Source organism: Salmo salar, chromosome ssa04 (assembly GCF_905237065.1).
Source record: "Salmo salar chromosome ssa04, Ssal_v3.1, whole genome shotgun sequence".
Classification (NCBI taxonomy): Eukaryota; Metazoa; Chordata; class Actinopteri; order Salmoniformes; family Salmonidae; genus Salmo; species Salmo salar.
In genome coordinates, this window is record NC_059445.1 from 23,246,396 (window position 1) to 23,265,162 (window position 18,767).

Here is an 18,767-nt window from a genome sequence, read left to right on the forward strand (position 1 = left end):
TAATCCCTTTTACAATACTGCTGTAAGGTAGCAAAATGTGGAAAAGTCAAGGGGTCTGAACACTTTCCGAATGCACTGTACACATACACCACCCTTCAAAAGTTTGTGGTCACTTCTACATTTCCTAGTTTTTGAAAGAAAAGCCTATTTTTTGTCAAAACAAAATATGCTTTTCTTTCAAAACAAGGAAATGTATAAGTGACCCCAAACTTTTGAACGGTAGTGTACATACATACATACATACATACATACACTCCGGACATTGCTCGTCCATATATTTATACATTCACATTCTTTTAGAGATTTGTGCGTATTGTTATTTTTTTTATGTTACTGCACTGTTGGAGCCACACAAGCATTTCGCTACATCCGCAATAACATCTGCTAAATATGTGTATGCAACCAATAAAACTTGATTTGGGCAAGTCCAGGAAGTCCCTCTGCGTTTGTCAGTTTTCTTCCTTTTGTTGCCCCATGAATACAACTGTGGTGTGATGTGCACTGATCATAATAATAGTTTGAGTTTAGTACCGGAGTTTGTCAGCTGGGGCGTCCTCATGCTGGGGTTGCTGGGTGTGTGTGGAGGGGTGGTAGGTGGAGGCGTCCCGTCTTATGGCTGAGGCCCCGTTGGGCTCTCTGTACAGGGCAGATGGGTGGTCCGAGGAGGGGCCCGCGCCCAGAGCCAGGCTATGCTGAGAGGACAGGGACACACTGGCGCTGCGACCTGATGGACCAACCCACACATCACTCACACATGCACGACAGCAAATGAACAAGCTTCTATCATATGCACCAGGGTTCTCCCCAAAGAACGTAAGATGGGAGCTGCGCCACAAAAGAAACAGAAAACATGTCTGGCAGTTTGTTATGATCGAAGGCAACGTTTTGCTCTAGATTGCAGGAAATGGCAGTTGCGGGTGTTCAAATAAGCAAAAAAATTAAATATAACTTCCCCCCCCTCCAGGCCTCCATCCCTGACGGTGTTAACCTACTCCTAGTCAGTTAGAGACAAACCATAACTTACAGGAGTTGTTGTTGAGGGTCTGGTCGCGGAGCGAGTGCAGCTCCTGCAGGATCTTGTCCATGGTCTGCTTCTTGTCCTGCAGCTCCTGCAGCTTGGTCAGCTTGGCGCTCGCCGCCGAGGCCGACGTAGGGGTGATGGAGGTCAGGCAGGTGAGGGGGGGGGGGCGGAGGAAGGAGGAGGCTGCAGAGCGGGGAGGAGGGGAAGGCTGGGAGGAGCGAGAGCGGCAGACTTCCCGGGAGAGGCTCGCGGCTTGTCTGCGGTTGTCTGGGACTGCTGCCTTGGTCTGAGGAAGGAAAGGCACACAGGATGTTAGTAGGTGCACGAACACAAACAACTCAGCATATATTACTTTGATGGGTAGCACTTTACATTACCACACGGGATAAAGTGACAATAACATGGTAACAAGTTCTAATTACTCAACATGAAGACTTAATTTTGCCCAGTTATCCCTTCATTTAAATGTAATCATTCTAGTTACAGGGTTATACACCACGTATGTAATAGAGGGGTAACAATTAGAGGTCAGCCGATTATGATTTTTTAATGCTGATCCCGATTATTGGAGGACCAAAAAAAGCCGATACCGATTAAAATCTGCCTTTTTTTCTTGATTTATTTATTTGTAATAATGACAATTACAACAACACTGAATGAACACTTATTTTAACTCTATCATCAATCAAATCAATTTAGCCTCAAATAAATAACGAAACATGTTCAATTTGGTTTAAATAATCCAAAAACAAAGTGTTGGAGAAGAAAGTAAAAGTGCAATATGTGCCATGTAAAAAAGCTAACGTTTAAGTTCCTTGCTCAGAACATATGAAAGCTGGTGGTTCCTTTTAACATGAATCTTCAATATTCCCAGGTAAGAAGTTTTAGGTTAAGGTTTATTATAGGACTATTTCTCTATACCATTTGTATTTCATATACCTTTGACTATTGGATGTTCTTATAGGCACTATAGTATTGCCAGTGTAACAGTATAGCTTCCGTCCCTCTCCTCGCCCCTACCTGGGCTCGAACCAGGAACACATCGAAAACAGCCAGCCTCGAAGCAGCGTTACCCATCGCTCCACAAAAGCCGCGGCACTTGCAGAGCAAGGGGAACAACTAGTCTCAGAGCGAGTGACATTTGAAACGCTATTAGTGTGCACCCCGCAAACTAGCTAGTCATTTCACATCGGTTACACCAGCCTAATCTCGGGAGTTGATAGGCTTGAAGTCATAAACAGCTGCTGGCAAACGCACGAAAGTGCTGTTTGAATGAGTGCTTACGAGCGTGCTGCTGCCTACCACCGCTCAGTCAGACTGCTCTATCAAATCATAGACTTAATTATAACATAATAACACACAGAAATACGAGCCTTAGGTCATTAATATGGTCAAATCCGGAAACTATCATTTCGAAAATAAAACGTTTACTCTTTCAGTGAAATACGGAAACGTTCGGTATTTTATCTAACGGGTGGCATCCATAAGTCTAAATATTCCTGTTACATTGCACAACCTTCAATGTTATGTCATAATTACGTAAAATTCTGGCAAATTAGTTCGCAACGAGCCAGGCGGCCCAAACTGTTGCATTTACCCAGACTCTGCGTACAATGAATGCAAGAGAAGTGACACAACTTCCCTAGTTTAATATAGCCTGTTAACATGAATTTCTTTTAACTAAATATGCACGTTTAAAAAAATACACTTCTGTGTATTGATTTTAAGAAAGGCATTGATGTTTATGGTTAGGTACATTCGTGCAACGATTGTGCTTTTTCGCAAATGCGCTTTTGTTAAATCATCCCCCGTTTGGCGAAGTAGGCTGTCTTTGTTAGGAAGAAATAGTCTTCACAGTTTGCAACGAGCCAGGCGGCCCAAAATGCTGCATATACCCCGACTCTGTTGCACAGGACGCAAGAGAAGTGACACAATTTCCCTAGATAAAATAAATTCATGTTAGCAGGCAATATTAACTAAATATGCAGGTTTAAAAATATATACTTGTGTACTGATTTTAAGAATGTGCTTGTTAAATCACCCGTTTGGCAAAGTAGGCTAAGATTCAATGATAAATTAACAGGCACCGCATCGATTATATGCAACGCAGGACAAGCTAAATAAACTAGTAATATCATCAACCATGTGTAGTTAACTAGTGATTATGTTAAGATTGATTGTTTTATATAAGATAAGTTAAATGCTAGCTAGAAACTTACCTTGGCTCCTTGCTGCACTCGCATAACAGGTAGTCAGCCTGCCACGCAGTCTCCTCGTGGAGTGCAATGTAATCGGCCATGATCGGTGTCCAAAAATGCCGATCACCGATTGTTATGAAAACTTGAAATCGGCCTTAACTAAATCGGCCATTCCGATTAATCGGTCGACCTCCAGTAACAATACCTTGCTATTACCACGTCAGCCTGTGGCGTAAAGTGCTACCTTTTGATGTTTGCCAGGGTTGTACTCATTAGGCATCAGACAGAAGAAAACGCTAATACTTTTGGCTACGGTGTGCCCTAATTCATACGACCCGGTATTGTATGTTGCTGGTACCTGGGAGTCGTGCAGCTGGTTGTGGAAGCGCTGAATGAGGTCATTCAGCTCATCGTTCAGCTCCGAGGTGATGCTCAGCCCTGACACACTGCCTGTGGTCTCTGTCGGCACTGGAACACACACACACACCAAATGAAAAAGGTTACGTGTGTGTGTGTGTAGCTACCTGCTCTGCATGTGCGCTGTGTGTCCAGTCAGTGTGTGCTCCTTTGCATACGCTCTCTCTATACGGCCCGTGTCTCACCGGTGTCAGCCATGGTGTGGGAGGCGTGCTGGGAACTGTGCTGCATGGTCAGTAGTGCTGCCTGGCGCCCCCGTAGAGCCCTGAGCTGCTCCTGCTGCTCCAGCATCTTCTTCAGGAGCTCGTGCTGCTTCCTCAAGTTCTCCAGCTCCTCCTTCTGTTCACTGCGGCCTGCAACACGGCCCTGTTGGAAGCAAACACACACACACACATTAGAAAAAACAAAACTGCTTGTGCGTCAGATGCTGACCACGCAGACTTCCTGGTGTTACACCGGCAATGGAAGGGGGATGGAGAGAAGGAGGGAGGGAAGGATGGAGAGGGGGAGGGAGAGCAAGGAATGACGAGAGGGAGGGATGGCGGGCAATAAGGTTAGCCTCGGTCTGCTTGGGTGACTACTTCTAGAAGCAACGTCTTACTATCTGGTAGAGATTGTGATGCATATCCCTAGTCAGCGTATCAGATGATCTCGTTTGTGACCAATCCAAACTCCTCTACTACAAAAACAAATAATAAATAATAGTAAAAAAAATAATAATAATAATAATAATAATAGTAAAAAATAAAAAAAAACTAGCTGGAGCAGGAGGGGCTGTCAGAATTAGAGGAAGGGCTACTCACGGTGGCATTGGAGGCGTCCGAGGAGCGCACCTCCATGTTGAGGGAGGCGCTCTCTGGCAATGAGCCTGAACCCACGGCCGAGTCCAGTGTTCCCGCCTCGTCCTCCTCGTTCTCCCTCGCCTACAGAAGAGGGGGGCGGTCAGGAAGATAGTAGGGACGGAATGCAAGCACGGGCTCCCTCTTTGGCCCGACCAATACTGACTGTGTAGTGGCTAGGGAAACCAGGTCTCCTCAAGCGTTTCCTTCCCTTTCAATGTAATACTTGAACAGTGGTTGGAGTGAGAAAAAGTTAGTATACAATAATGAAAATAGAAGGACTGGTGATAATTACTTACATAAATGCCAGAGGGGGGTAACCTATATAATATTGATAGCAAGATCAAATGACATGTGCCATCCAGCAGTTCAGAAGCAATGCGTGTCATGTCCTAGGTTTGTCTGCCAAATGGAACAAGATACACGACTGTCTTGGCATTAAAAAAATACATGACCAGGGTGCAGTGAAAAGTTACCAAACACAACAACTTGAACTATCAACAGCAATGTGAGAAAGAAGCAGTGGACTGCAGGCTTCTTTAACAGGCAAAAGCCCAAGAAGGCTACCGTAGTTTGTTTTTACTATCAATACCATAGAAAAAGTGAACTGAAAAAATTTTTTTTTAAAAAAAAAAGTGTATTTCGAAAGCAGCCCCTTTCATCCTTAAATGACAGAAGGATGGAAAGAGAGATGGACCAAAAGAGAAAAAAAATAAAAAATAGCGACAGATCAAGCCAAAGCGAGCGAAAGGAGAAAAACAAAGACATAGAGAGACAGTGAGAAAGCCGGGATAAGCCAACGTACTGTACTTACCAGCATCTTCTGCAGGAAGCGGAGGTAGGACCTCTCCTGCTCCTTGAGGTGGGCGATGAGGTGGGTGAGGCGCTCCACGTTGGCCGGGATGTCCTTCTTCTCCACCAGGTCATCCCTCATGGAGCTGGCCTTGCCGATGTACTCCCGGATCTGAACCAGCTTGCTCACCACCTGACAGGGACACCAGAGAGTGTGAGGGTGTGTGAGGGACAGGGTGTGTAGGAGATAGTGTGACAACAGAGAGAGAGCATGTGTGCGTGCAGGTCTGTGAGTGTAAATGATAGAGAGAGCGAGACAGAGAAATAGTGTGTGAGAGCGCAGATACCAGGCCACTCACTGCAGACTGAGCTAAACGAGGGCAGAACTCACTTGGGAACCTGCAGTGGTGGCATATTTTAAAATTGCCCTCAATACACACTGGTTTCATCGTCATCTTGCTCACCTAGGCTCCCATCCTTGTTCTACCATTTATTTTCTTACAGGAGCGAGAACACAGCACGCCATGTGATCGTTTGCAGACAGTACAGGAAGATCAGTTCAGTGCAAGCATACTTGAATGGTGAAAACGCTGTTTCAAGGTATGCTATTTATATAGATTTGTCCAAAATGGGTTACTGAGTAGGACAAATTTACCCACAACTAAACTACTTTTATCGTATGCATTGTCCTGTGTCTGTTCTATTTTAACTAAGTATTGAAACTACAAACTTCAATCATTTGCATTGTGCAATAAGTAGTTGATCAAACAAAACATATACTGTCTGTGTTTAGTCTAAAATACAAGTCCTAAAATGCCATACTCCTTCAGTAATCCCAAGTGCCTAGACGTTGCCTACCTGGCTACTGTCGATGCTGAGCTCTCCTCTCCCATCCTCCCTAGGGGGAAGGAGCCCTCTCTCGGCCCCTCTACCTAGCCTGGGGGTGTCATTGGTGGGCAGGGAGGGGGTGAACGCATCCCTGAGACCCAGGCCAGGGCTCTGCTTCTTGGCTGTGGCGGCAACGGAGGGGGTTGCGGGGGCCGAAGCTGAGGGCATCTCCCGGCTCTTGTTGGTGTTGACGTGCAGCGGCAGGAATTTGAAGGGCTTTTTGTTTTCCGCCGCCAGCTCTCGCTGGTTGTTGGCTGCTGTGACGCGGCCCTGGGAGTCACTGCCGACGCTCCTCTGGGAAAAAAAGAGAGCGAGGGGTGTGTCATAACCTGGCTTCCAGTCTATATTACAGTACTATGAAACAGAACAACGTAGCAGAACCTCTGCGATATATAAAGCTGGAAAGACTATTCACATTCCTAAAGACAAGAAAAGTGTGCGTTTTTAACAAGAACGGTACCCTTCCACAACATCTTTGGTGAACTTTACACTAAGGATGAACGATATTGTCAGTGAACATATCGGAATCAGCCAATATGAGCTAAAAATGCCAACATCGGTATCGGCCCGATGTCTAGTTTAACGCCGATGTCAAAGCTGACATGCATACCTATATAACGTAGGTACATGACAATGACGCCACGTCAAATTTTGCGCTACACGTGCAACACAGCATTCCTAACCTAGCCGTGTGGATCGAGCAGTCAACAAGTCGAGCAGTCATTTGAAAGACTAAGAAAATTTAAGCGAGACAACTCAAAGGCAAAATCCATTAACGGTAAGATAATGGAATTCATTGCCCTTGACAATCAACAGTTCTCTGTTGTGGGTGAGGTTGGCTTTTGCTGACTGGTCGAGCACCCATACACAATACCAAGTGCGCTAGATATCAGACGTTGCCCTACCGGAGTTACACACTAATAGCGTCACTGCTATTAGCTTCACAACTGACATATGGACCTGCGATATCAGCCTCATGAGCATGCCGAGTCTGACATCACAATGGGTCGTTGAGGATTTCGTACTGAGGAAAGTCGTATTGCATGCTCATGAAAATGCTGGTTGTCATACCGCTGCTGCCATTTCAACGGCATGTGAGAACATGTTTGAAACATGAACACACTAGCTAGCTCCATTCGAACAACTGACTCGAGAAATAAGCTCATCAACTGCGCCTGCAGTAGACGTGATACCCTCCGTCATGGCTGTGAGAGCAAAATTGCAAGATTATGTTATAATACTTTTATTGCATCAAATGGTTGTTTTATTCGACAGAATAGAGTATTCTTAACTATTGTGTGTGTGTTCTGAGGATGGGCCTCTGGGAGATAACACTGACAGAGAAGATTTACGATGTATTTTGGTTGATAAAACCTAAAGAGCATTCCAGAGCATGAGTTAATGTTTTTGTTCTATACCGTACCAGGGAGAGATGGTTCCAGTTTGGAGTCGGAGGGCCAGAAACTGGTCTATACAATGAAAACTGTTGACACAGCAGATACCTATAATACATAGCAAACAGTAGCTTTCATACAAATCTTAACCTTGTGACCCATTCTATATTAGAGGTCGACCGATTTAAATCGGAATGGCCGATAAATTAGGGCCGATTTCAAGTTTTCATAACAATCGGTAACCGGTATTTTTGGCCACCGATTTGCCGTTTTTCTTCGTTTTTTTTAAACTAGGCAAGTCAGATTAAGAACACATTCTTATTTACAATGACGGCCTAGGAACGGGGGTTAACTGACTTGTTCAGGGGGGACTCGGGGATTCGTTTTTGCAACCTTCTGGTTACTAGTCCAACGCTCTAACCACCTGCCATACATTGCACTCCACGAGGAGCCTGCATGACAGGCTGACTACCTGTTACGCGAGGGCAGCAAGAAGCCAAGGTAAGTTGCTAGCTAGCATTAAACATACCTTATAAAAAAAACTATCAATCTTAACATAATCACTAGTTAACTACACATGGTTGATGATATTACTAGTTTAACGTGTCCTGCGTTGCATATAATCGATGCGGTGCCTGTTAATTTCTCATCAAATCACAGCCTACTTCAACAAATGGTGATGATTTAACAAGCGTATTTGCGAAAAAAGCAGTCGTTGCACCAATGTACCTAACCATAAACATCAATGCCTTTCTTTAAAATCAATACACAAGTATATATTTTTTAAACCTGCATATTTAGTTAATATTGCCTGCTAACATGAAATTGTGTCACTGCTCTTGCGTTCATTGCCTGGCTCGTTGCAAACTAATTTGCCAGAATTTTACGTAATTATGACATACCATTGAAGGTTGTGCAATGTAACAGGAATATTTAGACTTAGGGATGCCACCCGTTAGATAAAATACGGACCGGTTCCGTATTTCACTGAAAAAAAACATTTTGTTTTCGAGATGATAGTTTCCAGATTCGACCATATTAATGACCTAAGGCTTGTATTTCTGTGTGTTTATTATATTATAATTAAGTCTATGATTTGTTAGAGCAGTCTGACTGAGCGGTGGTAGGCACCAGCAGGCTCGTAAGCATTCATTCAAACAGCACTTTCGTGCGTTTTGCCAGCAGCTCTTCGCAATGCATTGCACTGTTTATGACTTCAAGCCTGTCAACTCCCAAGATTACCGTAATTTCCGGACTATTAAGCGCACCTGAATATAAGCCGCACCCACTGAATTAAAAAAATATATATTATTTTGAACATAAATAAGCCGCACATGTCTATAAGCTGCAGGTGCCTACCGGTACATTGAAACAAATGAACTTTACACAGGCTTTAACGAAACACGGCTTGTAACAAAAATAAATAAAATTAGCAGTAAGCTTTAGTTGTCTTTTTGCGCTGAGTCAATTCCTCACGCTGCTGTTTCCAATGTCTTATCATCGACTCATTAAGACCAAGCTCATGTGCAGCAGCTCTATTTCCTTTTCCAACAGCCAGATCAATCGCCTTCAACTTGAAAGCTGCATCATATGCATTTCTCCGTGTCTTTGCCATGATGAGGGTGACAAAATGACTACCGTAATCAGAATGATGGGAAGTTTGAGAGCGCTCGATTTAATCTAAACAGTAAACAAAAATAGTTCTTTGACCTTAACCCGTTCGGCAATTTCATTGGTCTAATGAAAGCTTCATGCCGCCAAAAAACTGAGCACGTCACAGAATGTGTTTTTTTGGAGAAAAAAAAATTTAAAGCGGGAAAAATCCATATATTAGCCGCGTCATTGTTTAAGCCGCGAGGTTCAAAGCCTGGGAAAAAAGTTGCGGCTTATAGTCCGGAATTTACGGTAGGCTGGTGTAACCGATGTGAAATGGCTAGCTAGTTAGCGGGTGCGCGCTAATAGCGTTTCAAACGTCACTCGCTCTGAGACTTGGAGTAGTTGTTCCCCTTGCTCTACATGGGTAACGCTGCTTCGAGGGTGGCTGTTGTCGATGTGTTCCTGGTTCGAGCCCAGGTAGGAGCGAGGAGAGGGACGGAAGCTATACTGTTACACTGGCAATACTAAAGTGCCTATAAGAACATCCAATAGTCAAAGGTATATGAAATACAAATCGTATAGAGAGAAATAGTCTTATAATTCCTATAATAACTACAACCTAAAACTTCTTACCTGGGAATATTGAAGATTCATGTTAAAAGGAACCACCAGCTTTCATATGTTCCCATGTTCTGAGCAAGGCACTTAAAACTCTAACATCAAGGCGGTGACCCGATCCTGTAGGTTCATGCTCTACAACATTCGCAGAGTACGACCCTGCCTCACACAGGAAGCGGCGCAGGTCCTAATCCAGGCACTTGTCATCTCCCGTCTGGATTACTGCAACTCGTTGTTGGCTGGGCTCCCTGCCTGTGCCATTAAACCCCTACAACTCATCCAGAACGCCGCAGCCCGTCTGGTGTTCAACCTTCCCAAGTTCTCTCACGTCACCCCGCTCCTCCGCTCTCTCCACTGGCTTCCAGTCGAAGCTCGCATCCGCTACAAGACCATGGTGCTTGCCTACGGAGCTGTGAGGGGAACGGCACCTCCGTACCTTCAGGCTCTGATCAGGCCCTACACCCAAACAAGGGCACTGCGTTCATCCACCTCTGGCCTGCTCGCCTCCCTACCTCTGAGGAAGCACAGTTCCCGCTCTGGCACCCCAATGGTGGAACAAGCTCCCTCACGACGCCAGGACAGCGGAGTCAATCACCACCTTCCGGAGACACCTGAAACCCCACCTCTTTAAGGAATACCTGGGATAGGATAAAGTAATCCTTCTAACCCCTCCGTAAAAGATTTAGATGCACTATTGTAAAGTGGTTGTTCCACTGGATATTATAAGGTGAATGCACCAATTTGTAAGTCGCTCTGGATAAGAGCGTCTGCTAAATGACTTAAATGTAATGTTAAATGTTAAAACGTTAGCTTTCTTACATGGCACATATTGCACTTTTACTTTCTTCTCCAACACTTTGTTTTTGCATTATTTAAACCAAATTGAACATGTTTCATTATTTATTTGAGGCTAAATTGATTTTATTTATGTATTATATTAAGTTAAAATAAGTGTTCATTCAGTATTGTTGTAATTGTCATTATTACAAATAAAAAAAAATTCAAAAAAATAAATCGGCATCGGCGTTGAAAAAATCATAATCGGTTGACCTCTATTCTATATATCTGTTGTTCGTCATGTATGGTTAAAAGGGGTGTGTCTTGGCTATAAAATAACCTTTGTACTTTTATCTCAGGGTTCTCAACGAATCATTTGACCGTGAATCGACGACCAGCCATCATTATCGTAGAGCACTCAATCAATTCACTTTATGTATGTGTGCGTTGTATTGAACTGCTCTATTATTAATAAGTGATTAAAGATTTAGTTTAAGTATAACTCCGACTTGTGTGATAAGTTTGTCTCATTTGATAGTAAAGAAGTGAACCACCACATGGCATTGAAACGACTGCTCATAAAAACTGCCAACACAGGCTGTGAACAAGCGATTCGGTGGCATTCTCTCTTTACGGTGTCGCCGCCATGCTCGATGCTATGTACAAGGACCACTACTTCGATGCAGACAAGAAACAGGGTTTACGTGAAATGTTACATACACAACTGGACAAGATGGAAACGAACATGGTGACAGCGCGCCGAGGAAGAGGCCACGGACAGACAGAGCTGAAACTTCACTGCTTGACATGCATGATGAAATCCTGGTTGAGAATGAAACAGCCCAGCAAGTAAGTAAGTGAAAGAAATAGGTTTTGATTATGTTTTACTGGTAATGGGGACATACGTAAATGCCAACAAAATAACTTTTTGGTCAGTGTGGTGTGTGTAACCTTTATTTAACTAGGCAAGTCAGTTAAGAACAAATTCTTATTTACAATGAAGGCCTACCCCGGCCAAACCCGGACGATGCTGGGCCAATTGTGCGCTGCCCTATAGGACTCCCAACCACGGCCGGATGTTAACTATTATTTTTTATTTCACCTTTATTGAACCAGGTAGGCCAGTTGAAAACAAGTTCTCATTTACAACTGCGACCTGGCCAAGATAAAGCAAAGCAGTGCGACAAAAACAACAGAGTTACACATAAACAAACATACAGCCAATAACACAATAGGAAAAAAATCAATATACAGTGTGTGCAAATGTAGAAGAGAAGGGAGGTAGGCAATAAATAGGCCATAGAGGCAAAATAATTACAATTAAGCATTAACACTGGAGTGATAGATGTGCAAGTAGAGATACTGGGGTGCAAAAGAGCAAGAGGGTAAGTAATAATATGGGGATGAGGTAGTTGGGTGTGCTATGTACAGATTCACTGTGTACAGGTACAGTGATCGGTAAGCTGCCCTGACAGCTGATGCTCAAAGTTAGTGAGGGAAATGTAAGTCTCCAGCTTCAGTGACTTTTGCAATTCGTTCCAGTCATTGGCAGCAGAGAACTGGAAGGAAAGGCGGCCAAAGTAAGTGTTGGCTTTGGGGATGACCAGTGAAATATACCTGCTGGATGTGATACAGCCTGGATTTGAACCAGGGACTGTAGTGATGCCTCTTGCACTGAGATGCAGTGCCTTAGACCGCTGTGTCCGTGATAACTATTTAACTATACTAGAATGCTTAAAATGCCACTAAAATTTTAAATATCGGTTGGGCTGCAAAATCAATTTCCAAGTTGCATAGAAATCCCAGTTGGAAGATTCCTGGATTTCCGGCTTATTCCCTTCTGATTCCAGGAGTTTCCAACCAGGATTTCTGGAAAACCTGGGAATTGAGAAAGTTACCGGAATTTTGCAACCCTAGTTATCGGTCAGGTAGCCTAGTGGTTAGAGCGATGGGCCAGTAAATAAGAATTTGTTCTTAACTGACTTGCCTAGTTAAATAAAGGTTACATTTTTTTTATTATCAGTTTTGTTTTTTTTGGCATGGAAAATATTGGATATCGGTATCGGCCAAAAATGTAATATCGGTGGATCACTACTTTACACATTTCTGGATTAACTATGACCCCCCCCCATACACCAACCCCCAACAAATCACAGATGAATCCGCCAAGAAGAAATGCATAGTTCAGAAAACGCTAGGGAAAATCCTCTCACCTCATCGAGGTCAGTGAAGTTGATCCTCTGCCGGAGACGTTCCAGCTCAGCCTGATCGGGCACCGACATCTGGGTGGTGTACTTGACGTGGGGGAAGGAATGAGGGGTGTTTGTCCTTCTCCGCCCCGTGCCAGGTGTGGACTCCGGGGAGATGTCATTGGTCAGCCGGCTCTCTGCCACGCCGCCGGCTGAGAATTTCTTCCTGTTCTTCTCCGTTGAGCGGTTGGCCTTCTTCTGCTGAATGCCCCAGTCCTGAGGGGGGACAGGAAGCTCAAAAGGGGTGTAGGGTGAAGTCATCCCTAAACACTGATCTTGGGTCAGTTTTGCATTTCCTCCCCACAAATGGTTCAGGTTAGGATTGAGGGAGGGGGAAGCTGATCCTTGACATTTACCTAGGGGGAAACTTCACCCTGGAGTTTAAAAGGACAGAAGCTCATATCCACATATACATGTGTTTTATGTAATACACATCATGGTTACCCAAAGAGGACACACTACAATAAACTTGTAATACACTATTTCAAATCCATGTCTTGCTTCGGTCAGCATTGTAGGTAGATTGAAAGACTCTAGAGCTAGTCAGTGAGGGGGATTAATCCTTACTAAAGCTATAGATACCACAGTATGAGTCATAATACCCATAAAACCTAGCGGACAAACAGGGAAATAGTTCCAATTGTTTTTGCACATACATTTTTTTCCCATAAGGGTTTTTAGAAACACGTCAAATAAGGACTGTGTTTCGTGTAGATGAATGGTGGGAAAATGATTGGAACCATTTCCCTGTTTGACCTCTAGGCTTTATGGGTATTATGACACCTCCACTGTGGGGCGATATATCCACAAACTTATGCAATCACAAAGATTTGTTACTTTCGCAAATCTCCAGTTAGGATTTAGCTTTTTAGTGTCCGTTCTCAATGGTCCCAAATGCCACCTTATTCAGCAGTACCCTACGTTTGACCAGGACCCATAGGGCTCTGGTCAAAAGTAGTGTACTACATCGGGAATAGGGTTCCATTTGGGACACAACCATTGTCCCCCTCGTCTCCTCTGTACCATGTTGTTGAGCCTGTCCTCCAGGCTGCTGCCGTTGGTAACGGTCCAGTTGTGCAGCTCCTGCTCGTCTGCACAGTCGTCAAAGGGAGAGCCCCCTGTCGCCATGTCCTCCTCCGCTCCGCACCTGTTGGGTCGTTGACATGAATCGTCAGTCAACACTCTAGAACGGCTTTGGACTGGAGACTCTTTCATACTGGCATACTGTAAACAACTAATTTACACACTCACCAGGTTTTCCATTAGCCGGTAATTGTTGGCTTTAGGACAATAAAAAAAATGAAGCCGATAAAATTGTTGCCAGCCAAATTGACCAGGAGAAAGAAAAAATAAATCCTCCCAGTGCAAAAATAATGCTTTATATTAATTGATGGAAATACATTTCACATTCATGCTTATCGTCTATTAGGTTATTTTGTTAAATTTAGTGGAAATAAAATTGGGGACTGCTGTGCAGAAATATCAGCTCACAGATTACTTTACTAAACTTTCTAGAGCAGTGGTCACCAACCAACCGGCCAATCACGATCGACCTCCAATGCACTCTGTCCACAGGAGTAACAACATGAATGTGTGTATAAAAATAAAATTGAGACTGGCTTGAATAAGCTAAGTAGCCAATAGGCAGAGGGTAGCATCATTTCTGATTCTCTGTAATAATGGTATGACAATAATGCATTTTATTTTGTAAAGTCGTTTCTTGCATCAAACAGCATTTTCAGTCACCTTGTCTGAAGGACAAGTTGATAAAGAGGTTATTGTCAAGCCCTGCATGTTTTTTTCCCCAAAAGTCTCATGGAATCCTACATTGAACACCACACATTGTTGCTACTGTAGGCTGAGAGAGAACAGCTATTTCCATGTTAAAATGTTATGGGACGCATTTCTTCATTGTTTTTGATGCTAGGCCACTCTGGCAGGACCGACATAATGATCAAATAGCCACAGTTGCCTACATACATGGCCACTGTTAAAACTAACTTACAGCAGATACAACCTCAGTGCTCAGAGTAACAGTGCGTTGGAAGTTGCACAAAATTTACACAACTTTCAAAATTTGTTCTCAGCAGACCTGAAATTTGCTCAGTGACGAAGAAAAACGAGGGAACATTGGTTGTAATGTATCATTTCTTACCTGCGCACAGAGCCTATTTTGAGCAGAATATCGCTTGTCAGACAGCGCTGGAGCTGCAGCAGCTCCTCAGCTCGTTGTTGCTGGAGTAAAACATGTACTACAGTAAGACCAGTCATTGGGCAACAATTCTAACGCAGTCACCTGTTCAAAACGGTGTTGATGGCCACAATTAAATATATCTAATATTTTTATTTCTCAACCGGCAATTGCAACACGCCTCCCATTAAATACAAAGGTAACGGTAGGCATGCTATCAGCACGTCACCCACCACTTGGCAATGTGAGATGGCGGCAGTATGCATTTTGAAAACATACATAATTGTCTGAAACCTGAACGTTTTCATTCATATTATGTGGCATGTCTTATCTTGCTACAAAGCAGCCTAGGAAAAATCTGACCATAGAAACGTGGATACTTCCTCATACACCCTTTAAACCAACATCTCTCCTGTTGGTTTTCATATCAAATCCCAGTTATATTAGCAACCTAAGTTTCTAACAGAGATTGTCATCTCTGTCACATATAGAACCGCTGGCATCAGGGTCGCTGTTTGTAATGGTGTTGTTTTCCCACAAATTGCATTTTGGCACATTTTTTTTAATAATGCTTTAGTGTCTGCTTCATTACATGAGTTGGGTGTTCTGTTAAGATGGATACCATAATCAAAATGTTTGTCATTCTGAGCACCGTGAGTGGACGTCCTAATGGGTTATACACACAATGCATAACATTATAGCCCAGGAACATTTCTCAAATTGACAGCAAATTAAAATATTTCAGGTCACGTTGTCTGGGACACATTTTCCAAAAGGAAAACCTGACACACACACACAAGTCAAAATAAACAAGGAAAACAATATACAGAGGTGTTTCTCCAAAGTAGTTATTACACCGTTATGACATTAACAGAGTGCATGACTCTAGAAGCGTTTGTTGCGTTCAGAAACAGCCTCCGGCCAGAAACTGTGCCTTGTTTGGGACATGTTCCTGCAACTAAGCAACAGTCAACATTCACAGACCTTTCCCTTATGACAAGTATTAAAGTAAACTAAACCATAACATGTGAAGCATAACGTTAATAAATAATCCAAAACACCATAGCTAGTTTGCTACAAAACAGTGTGACTTATTTATGACATAATAATGAACAATAATAATAAACATTACCGATTTCAATAACGTTACCTTACCTATCGATTACGTAACGTTACCTGTGCGGTGTATTCAGTCACCCACTATTAATTGGTTGGTTTGCTTTTGGAGAGGTAGAAGATTGAGTAAGGATTTCTTGCTGACTAACAGTAGTTTGCTAACTTTACGACAAAAGGAACTGTTTAGTCTAGATGGATTAGCGTTAAACCTCTGCGTTGTAGACCGCTAGAATTCCCGGTAAAGTTTACGAAATTCCCTCCACTTCAGTGAGTTTGCAGGAGCCAACTATCACTAGCAACAACTAACAACTAGCCCCCCCTCTGAGAACTTCTAACGTAAGACAAATCGATGCGGCGTATTCATCATTTGGGATACCAATGTAGCTATGCAATTCTAAACTAGTTTACATTTGGCTTTGTCACTGTTTGGCAACGTGAAGTTGAACGCCATGGTAACACTTGAGCCCCCCCACCTTCCCCGCGAAAACTGGGGGTGAAATTCCGATAATTGAAAATACGTTGAAGGCTAACTAACGTTAAATTGTTGCATTCACTGCCCTTGGAAAGTTTGAACAATTGATGTTCAAAGCAAAATTAGGAGGGGAAAGTACTGTCACTTGCTAGTAAGAATTACAGTTAGCTACGAATACCTTACAATACCTTGCTGGCACTTGCGTAGGTAACGGCATGTTGCTAGTAGCTAACGTGACCTATCTAGGTAACTTAGCTAGCTGGCCAACTAAAAACAAACAAGATTTCACGGCCTGACAAGATAGCTAGCTACCTAGTTAGTTGTTGTTGGCTATAACAGTTTCAAAATGAGTACACATAGCTGGTTAAATACATGTCTACTCGAAAATACAGCACCAACCTAGTTTTGTTTTGGGTAATGGGGTAGCTAACTTGCTAGCGAGCTGCGTGATGATGCTAAGTTAGCTAGCTGGTGGTGAACTAGCCACTTGCCTTGGCTAATAAAAGTAGTGGAAAGAAATGAATTACCTCAGTGAGTTTTTGAGAAATTATCGTAACACGTTATGGTCAACGGCTCATTCTAAGAGCCATGAGAAGGCAGGTTTCTCAATAAATACAAATAAGTCGTTTCGGTGTTGTTGATGAATTCCCTCAGTCAATGTACGCTTATCGGCCCAGTGTCAGCCATTATATTCCCTGTTCAAGGAGGCGGAGTGATATAAAATAGTAGTGCTACTTGCACAAGAGAACCTCATTCTCAATACTGTTATGTTTTTCCTCAAATGCACACACACACACAGATCTAAGGAGTATATATCAAAGTGACTGTAATTGTGTGTACAATATTTTTGGACAAATGTACAGGCAATGGCACCCCTATTGAATAAGGTACTATTTGGGCCCTCGGATGGTTAAATAATGGTACATTACGTTGCAAGAATGTCAGTGTTTTGCCTAAAAGTTTAATTTTGAACAGATCAAGTTTAATTCAATTAAATCAAATTGGCCACAGTATTCACTCACACTAGTGTCATGGAAATGTGTAAATATTCAAACTGTTACAAGCTGTAATTATATGATAAACAAACAGGCCCCTTTGTGAATCAATAGAACCTACCCTTATCATCTGAGCTGAAAGTTTGCCACGCACAGACACATACATTCTTTTTCTTCCCTATAATCTATATTAATAATACATTGAGACTGAAGAGTATAAAAAAAAGAGTATAAAAAAAACACCGCAAAATCTGTTTAAGATTACAGAATGATGTACCCGACCACCAATTTACAACTGCACTCTTTGCTACAACTCCATACAGCTAGATGCTCGTCATCCGATGATAAACACAAAAGAAGACGACAGCCCAAAAGTAGAATTGGAGGCGAGCATACATCGGTGTAGGCGAGTTTTGATTTGGAATATTCGTTGTTGGGACTAAAGCAAACCAGACGGCATCATTTACTAGTTTTTATTTTATTTACGGATAGCCAGGGGTATGCTCCAACACCCAGACATCATTTACAAAGGAAGCAGGTGTTTGTTTAGTGAGACCGCCAGATCAGAGGCAGTAGAGATGACAAGAGATGTTCTCTTGGTTCGTGTGTGAATTAGACAATTTTCCTGTCCTGCTAAGCATTCAAAATGTAACGAGTACCTTTGGGTGTCAGTGAAAATGTATGGAGAAATACTTTTATTTGGGAATGTAGTGAAGTTAAAAGTAACGTAAGGTACAGAGACCCCCAAAAAACGACTTACTTTACACCACTGCTAAGGTTAGATGAAGTTTGTAGTGGTTGTTTAAAGAAAACTGAACCATGGATTACAGTTTATTTTGGCCCATAGACCACTTTCAGGGTGAGGAACAGTCTAACATCAAGTTGTAAAATAGTGAAAACAGAATGACACTGTAACATCTTCTCTCTTGCTAAGTCTGTTATTTAAACCAGTGATTGTCAATCCACTGAAAATGGCTAAACTACAGTCTTTGAGTGTGTTTGCTAGTGAGCGTTTAACTGTGGCTGCAGTAGAGATTTTGGGAGTAATAGAGAAAGTGGTAGCGAAGTACCAGGTGGAGATTTCCCAATTTAAAGAGGAGAATGACCGGCTAGGGAGACTGCTGCGGATCACACCCGGAATAAAAACGATGTAGAATAGACCCCCTCCAGTTCTCTCTCGCTGTCTCTGAGGAAGAGGACCCCA

The 18,767-nt window shown here is 42.9% G+C and overlaps 1 protein-coding gene across 1 annotated transcript in view; it reads right to left on the bottom strand.

Annotated features, from left to right (window-relative positions):
• Nucleotides 1-17,291, bottom strand: part of LOC106602553 (pericentriolar material 1 protein) — a 38,064-nt gene extending 20,773 nt beyond the window's left edge. The window contains exons 1-10 of the mRNA XM_045716664.1: nucleotides 17,096-17,291; nucleotides 13,813-13,936; nucleotides 12,754-13,005; nucleotides 6,126-6,449; nucleotides 5,281-5,460; nucleotides 4,440-4,559; nucleotides 3,822-4,002; nucleotides 3,578-3,687; nucleotides 1,025-1,307; nucleotides 532-724 (exon numbers count right to left, since the gene is read on the bottom strand). Of these exons, the coding sequence (XP_045572620.1) occupies nucleotides 532-724; nucleotides 1,025-1,307; nucleotides 3,578-3,687; nucleotides 3,822-4,002; nucleotides 4,440-4,559; nucleotides 5,281-5,460; nucleotides 6,126-6,449; nucleotides 12,754-13,005; nucleotides 13,813-13,917 (1,748 nt within the window). The 5' untranslated portion in view covers nucleotides 13,918-13,936; nucleotides 17,096-17,291. The remainder of the gene's footprint in view (nucleotides 1-531; nucleotides 725-1,024; nucleotides 1,308-3,577; nucleotides 3,688-3,821; nucleotides 4,003-4,439; nucleotides 4,560-5,280; nucleotides 5,461-6,125; nucleotides 6,450-12,753; nucleotides 13,006-13,812; nucleotides 13,937-17,095) is intronic.
• Between the last annotated feature and the right edge of the window lie 1,476 nt (nucleotides 17,292-18,767).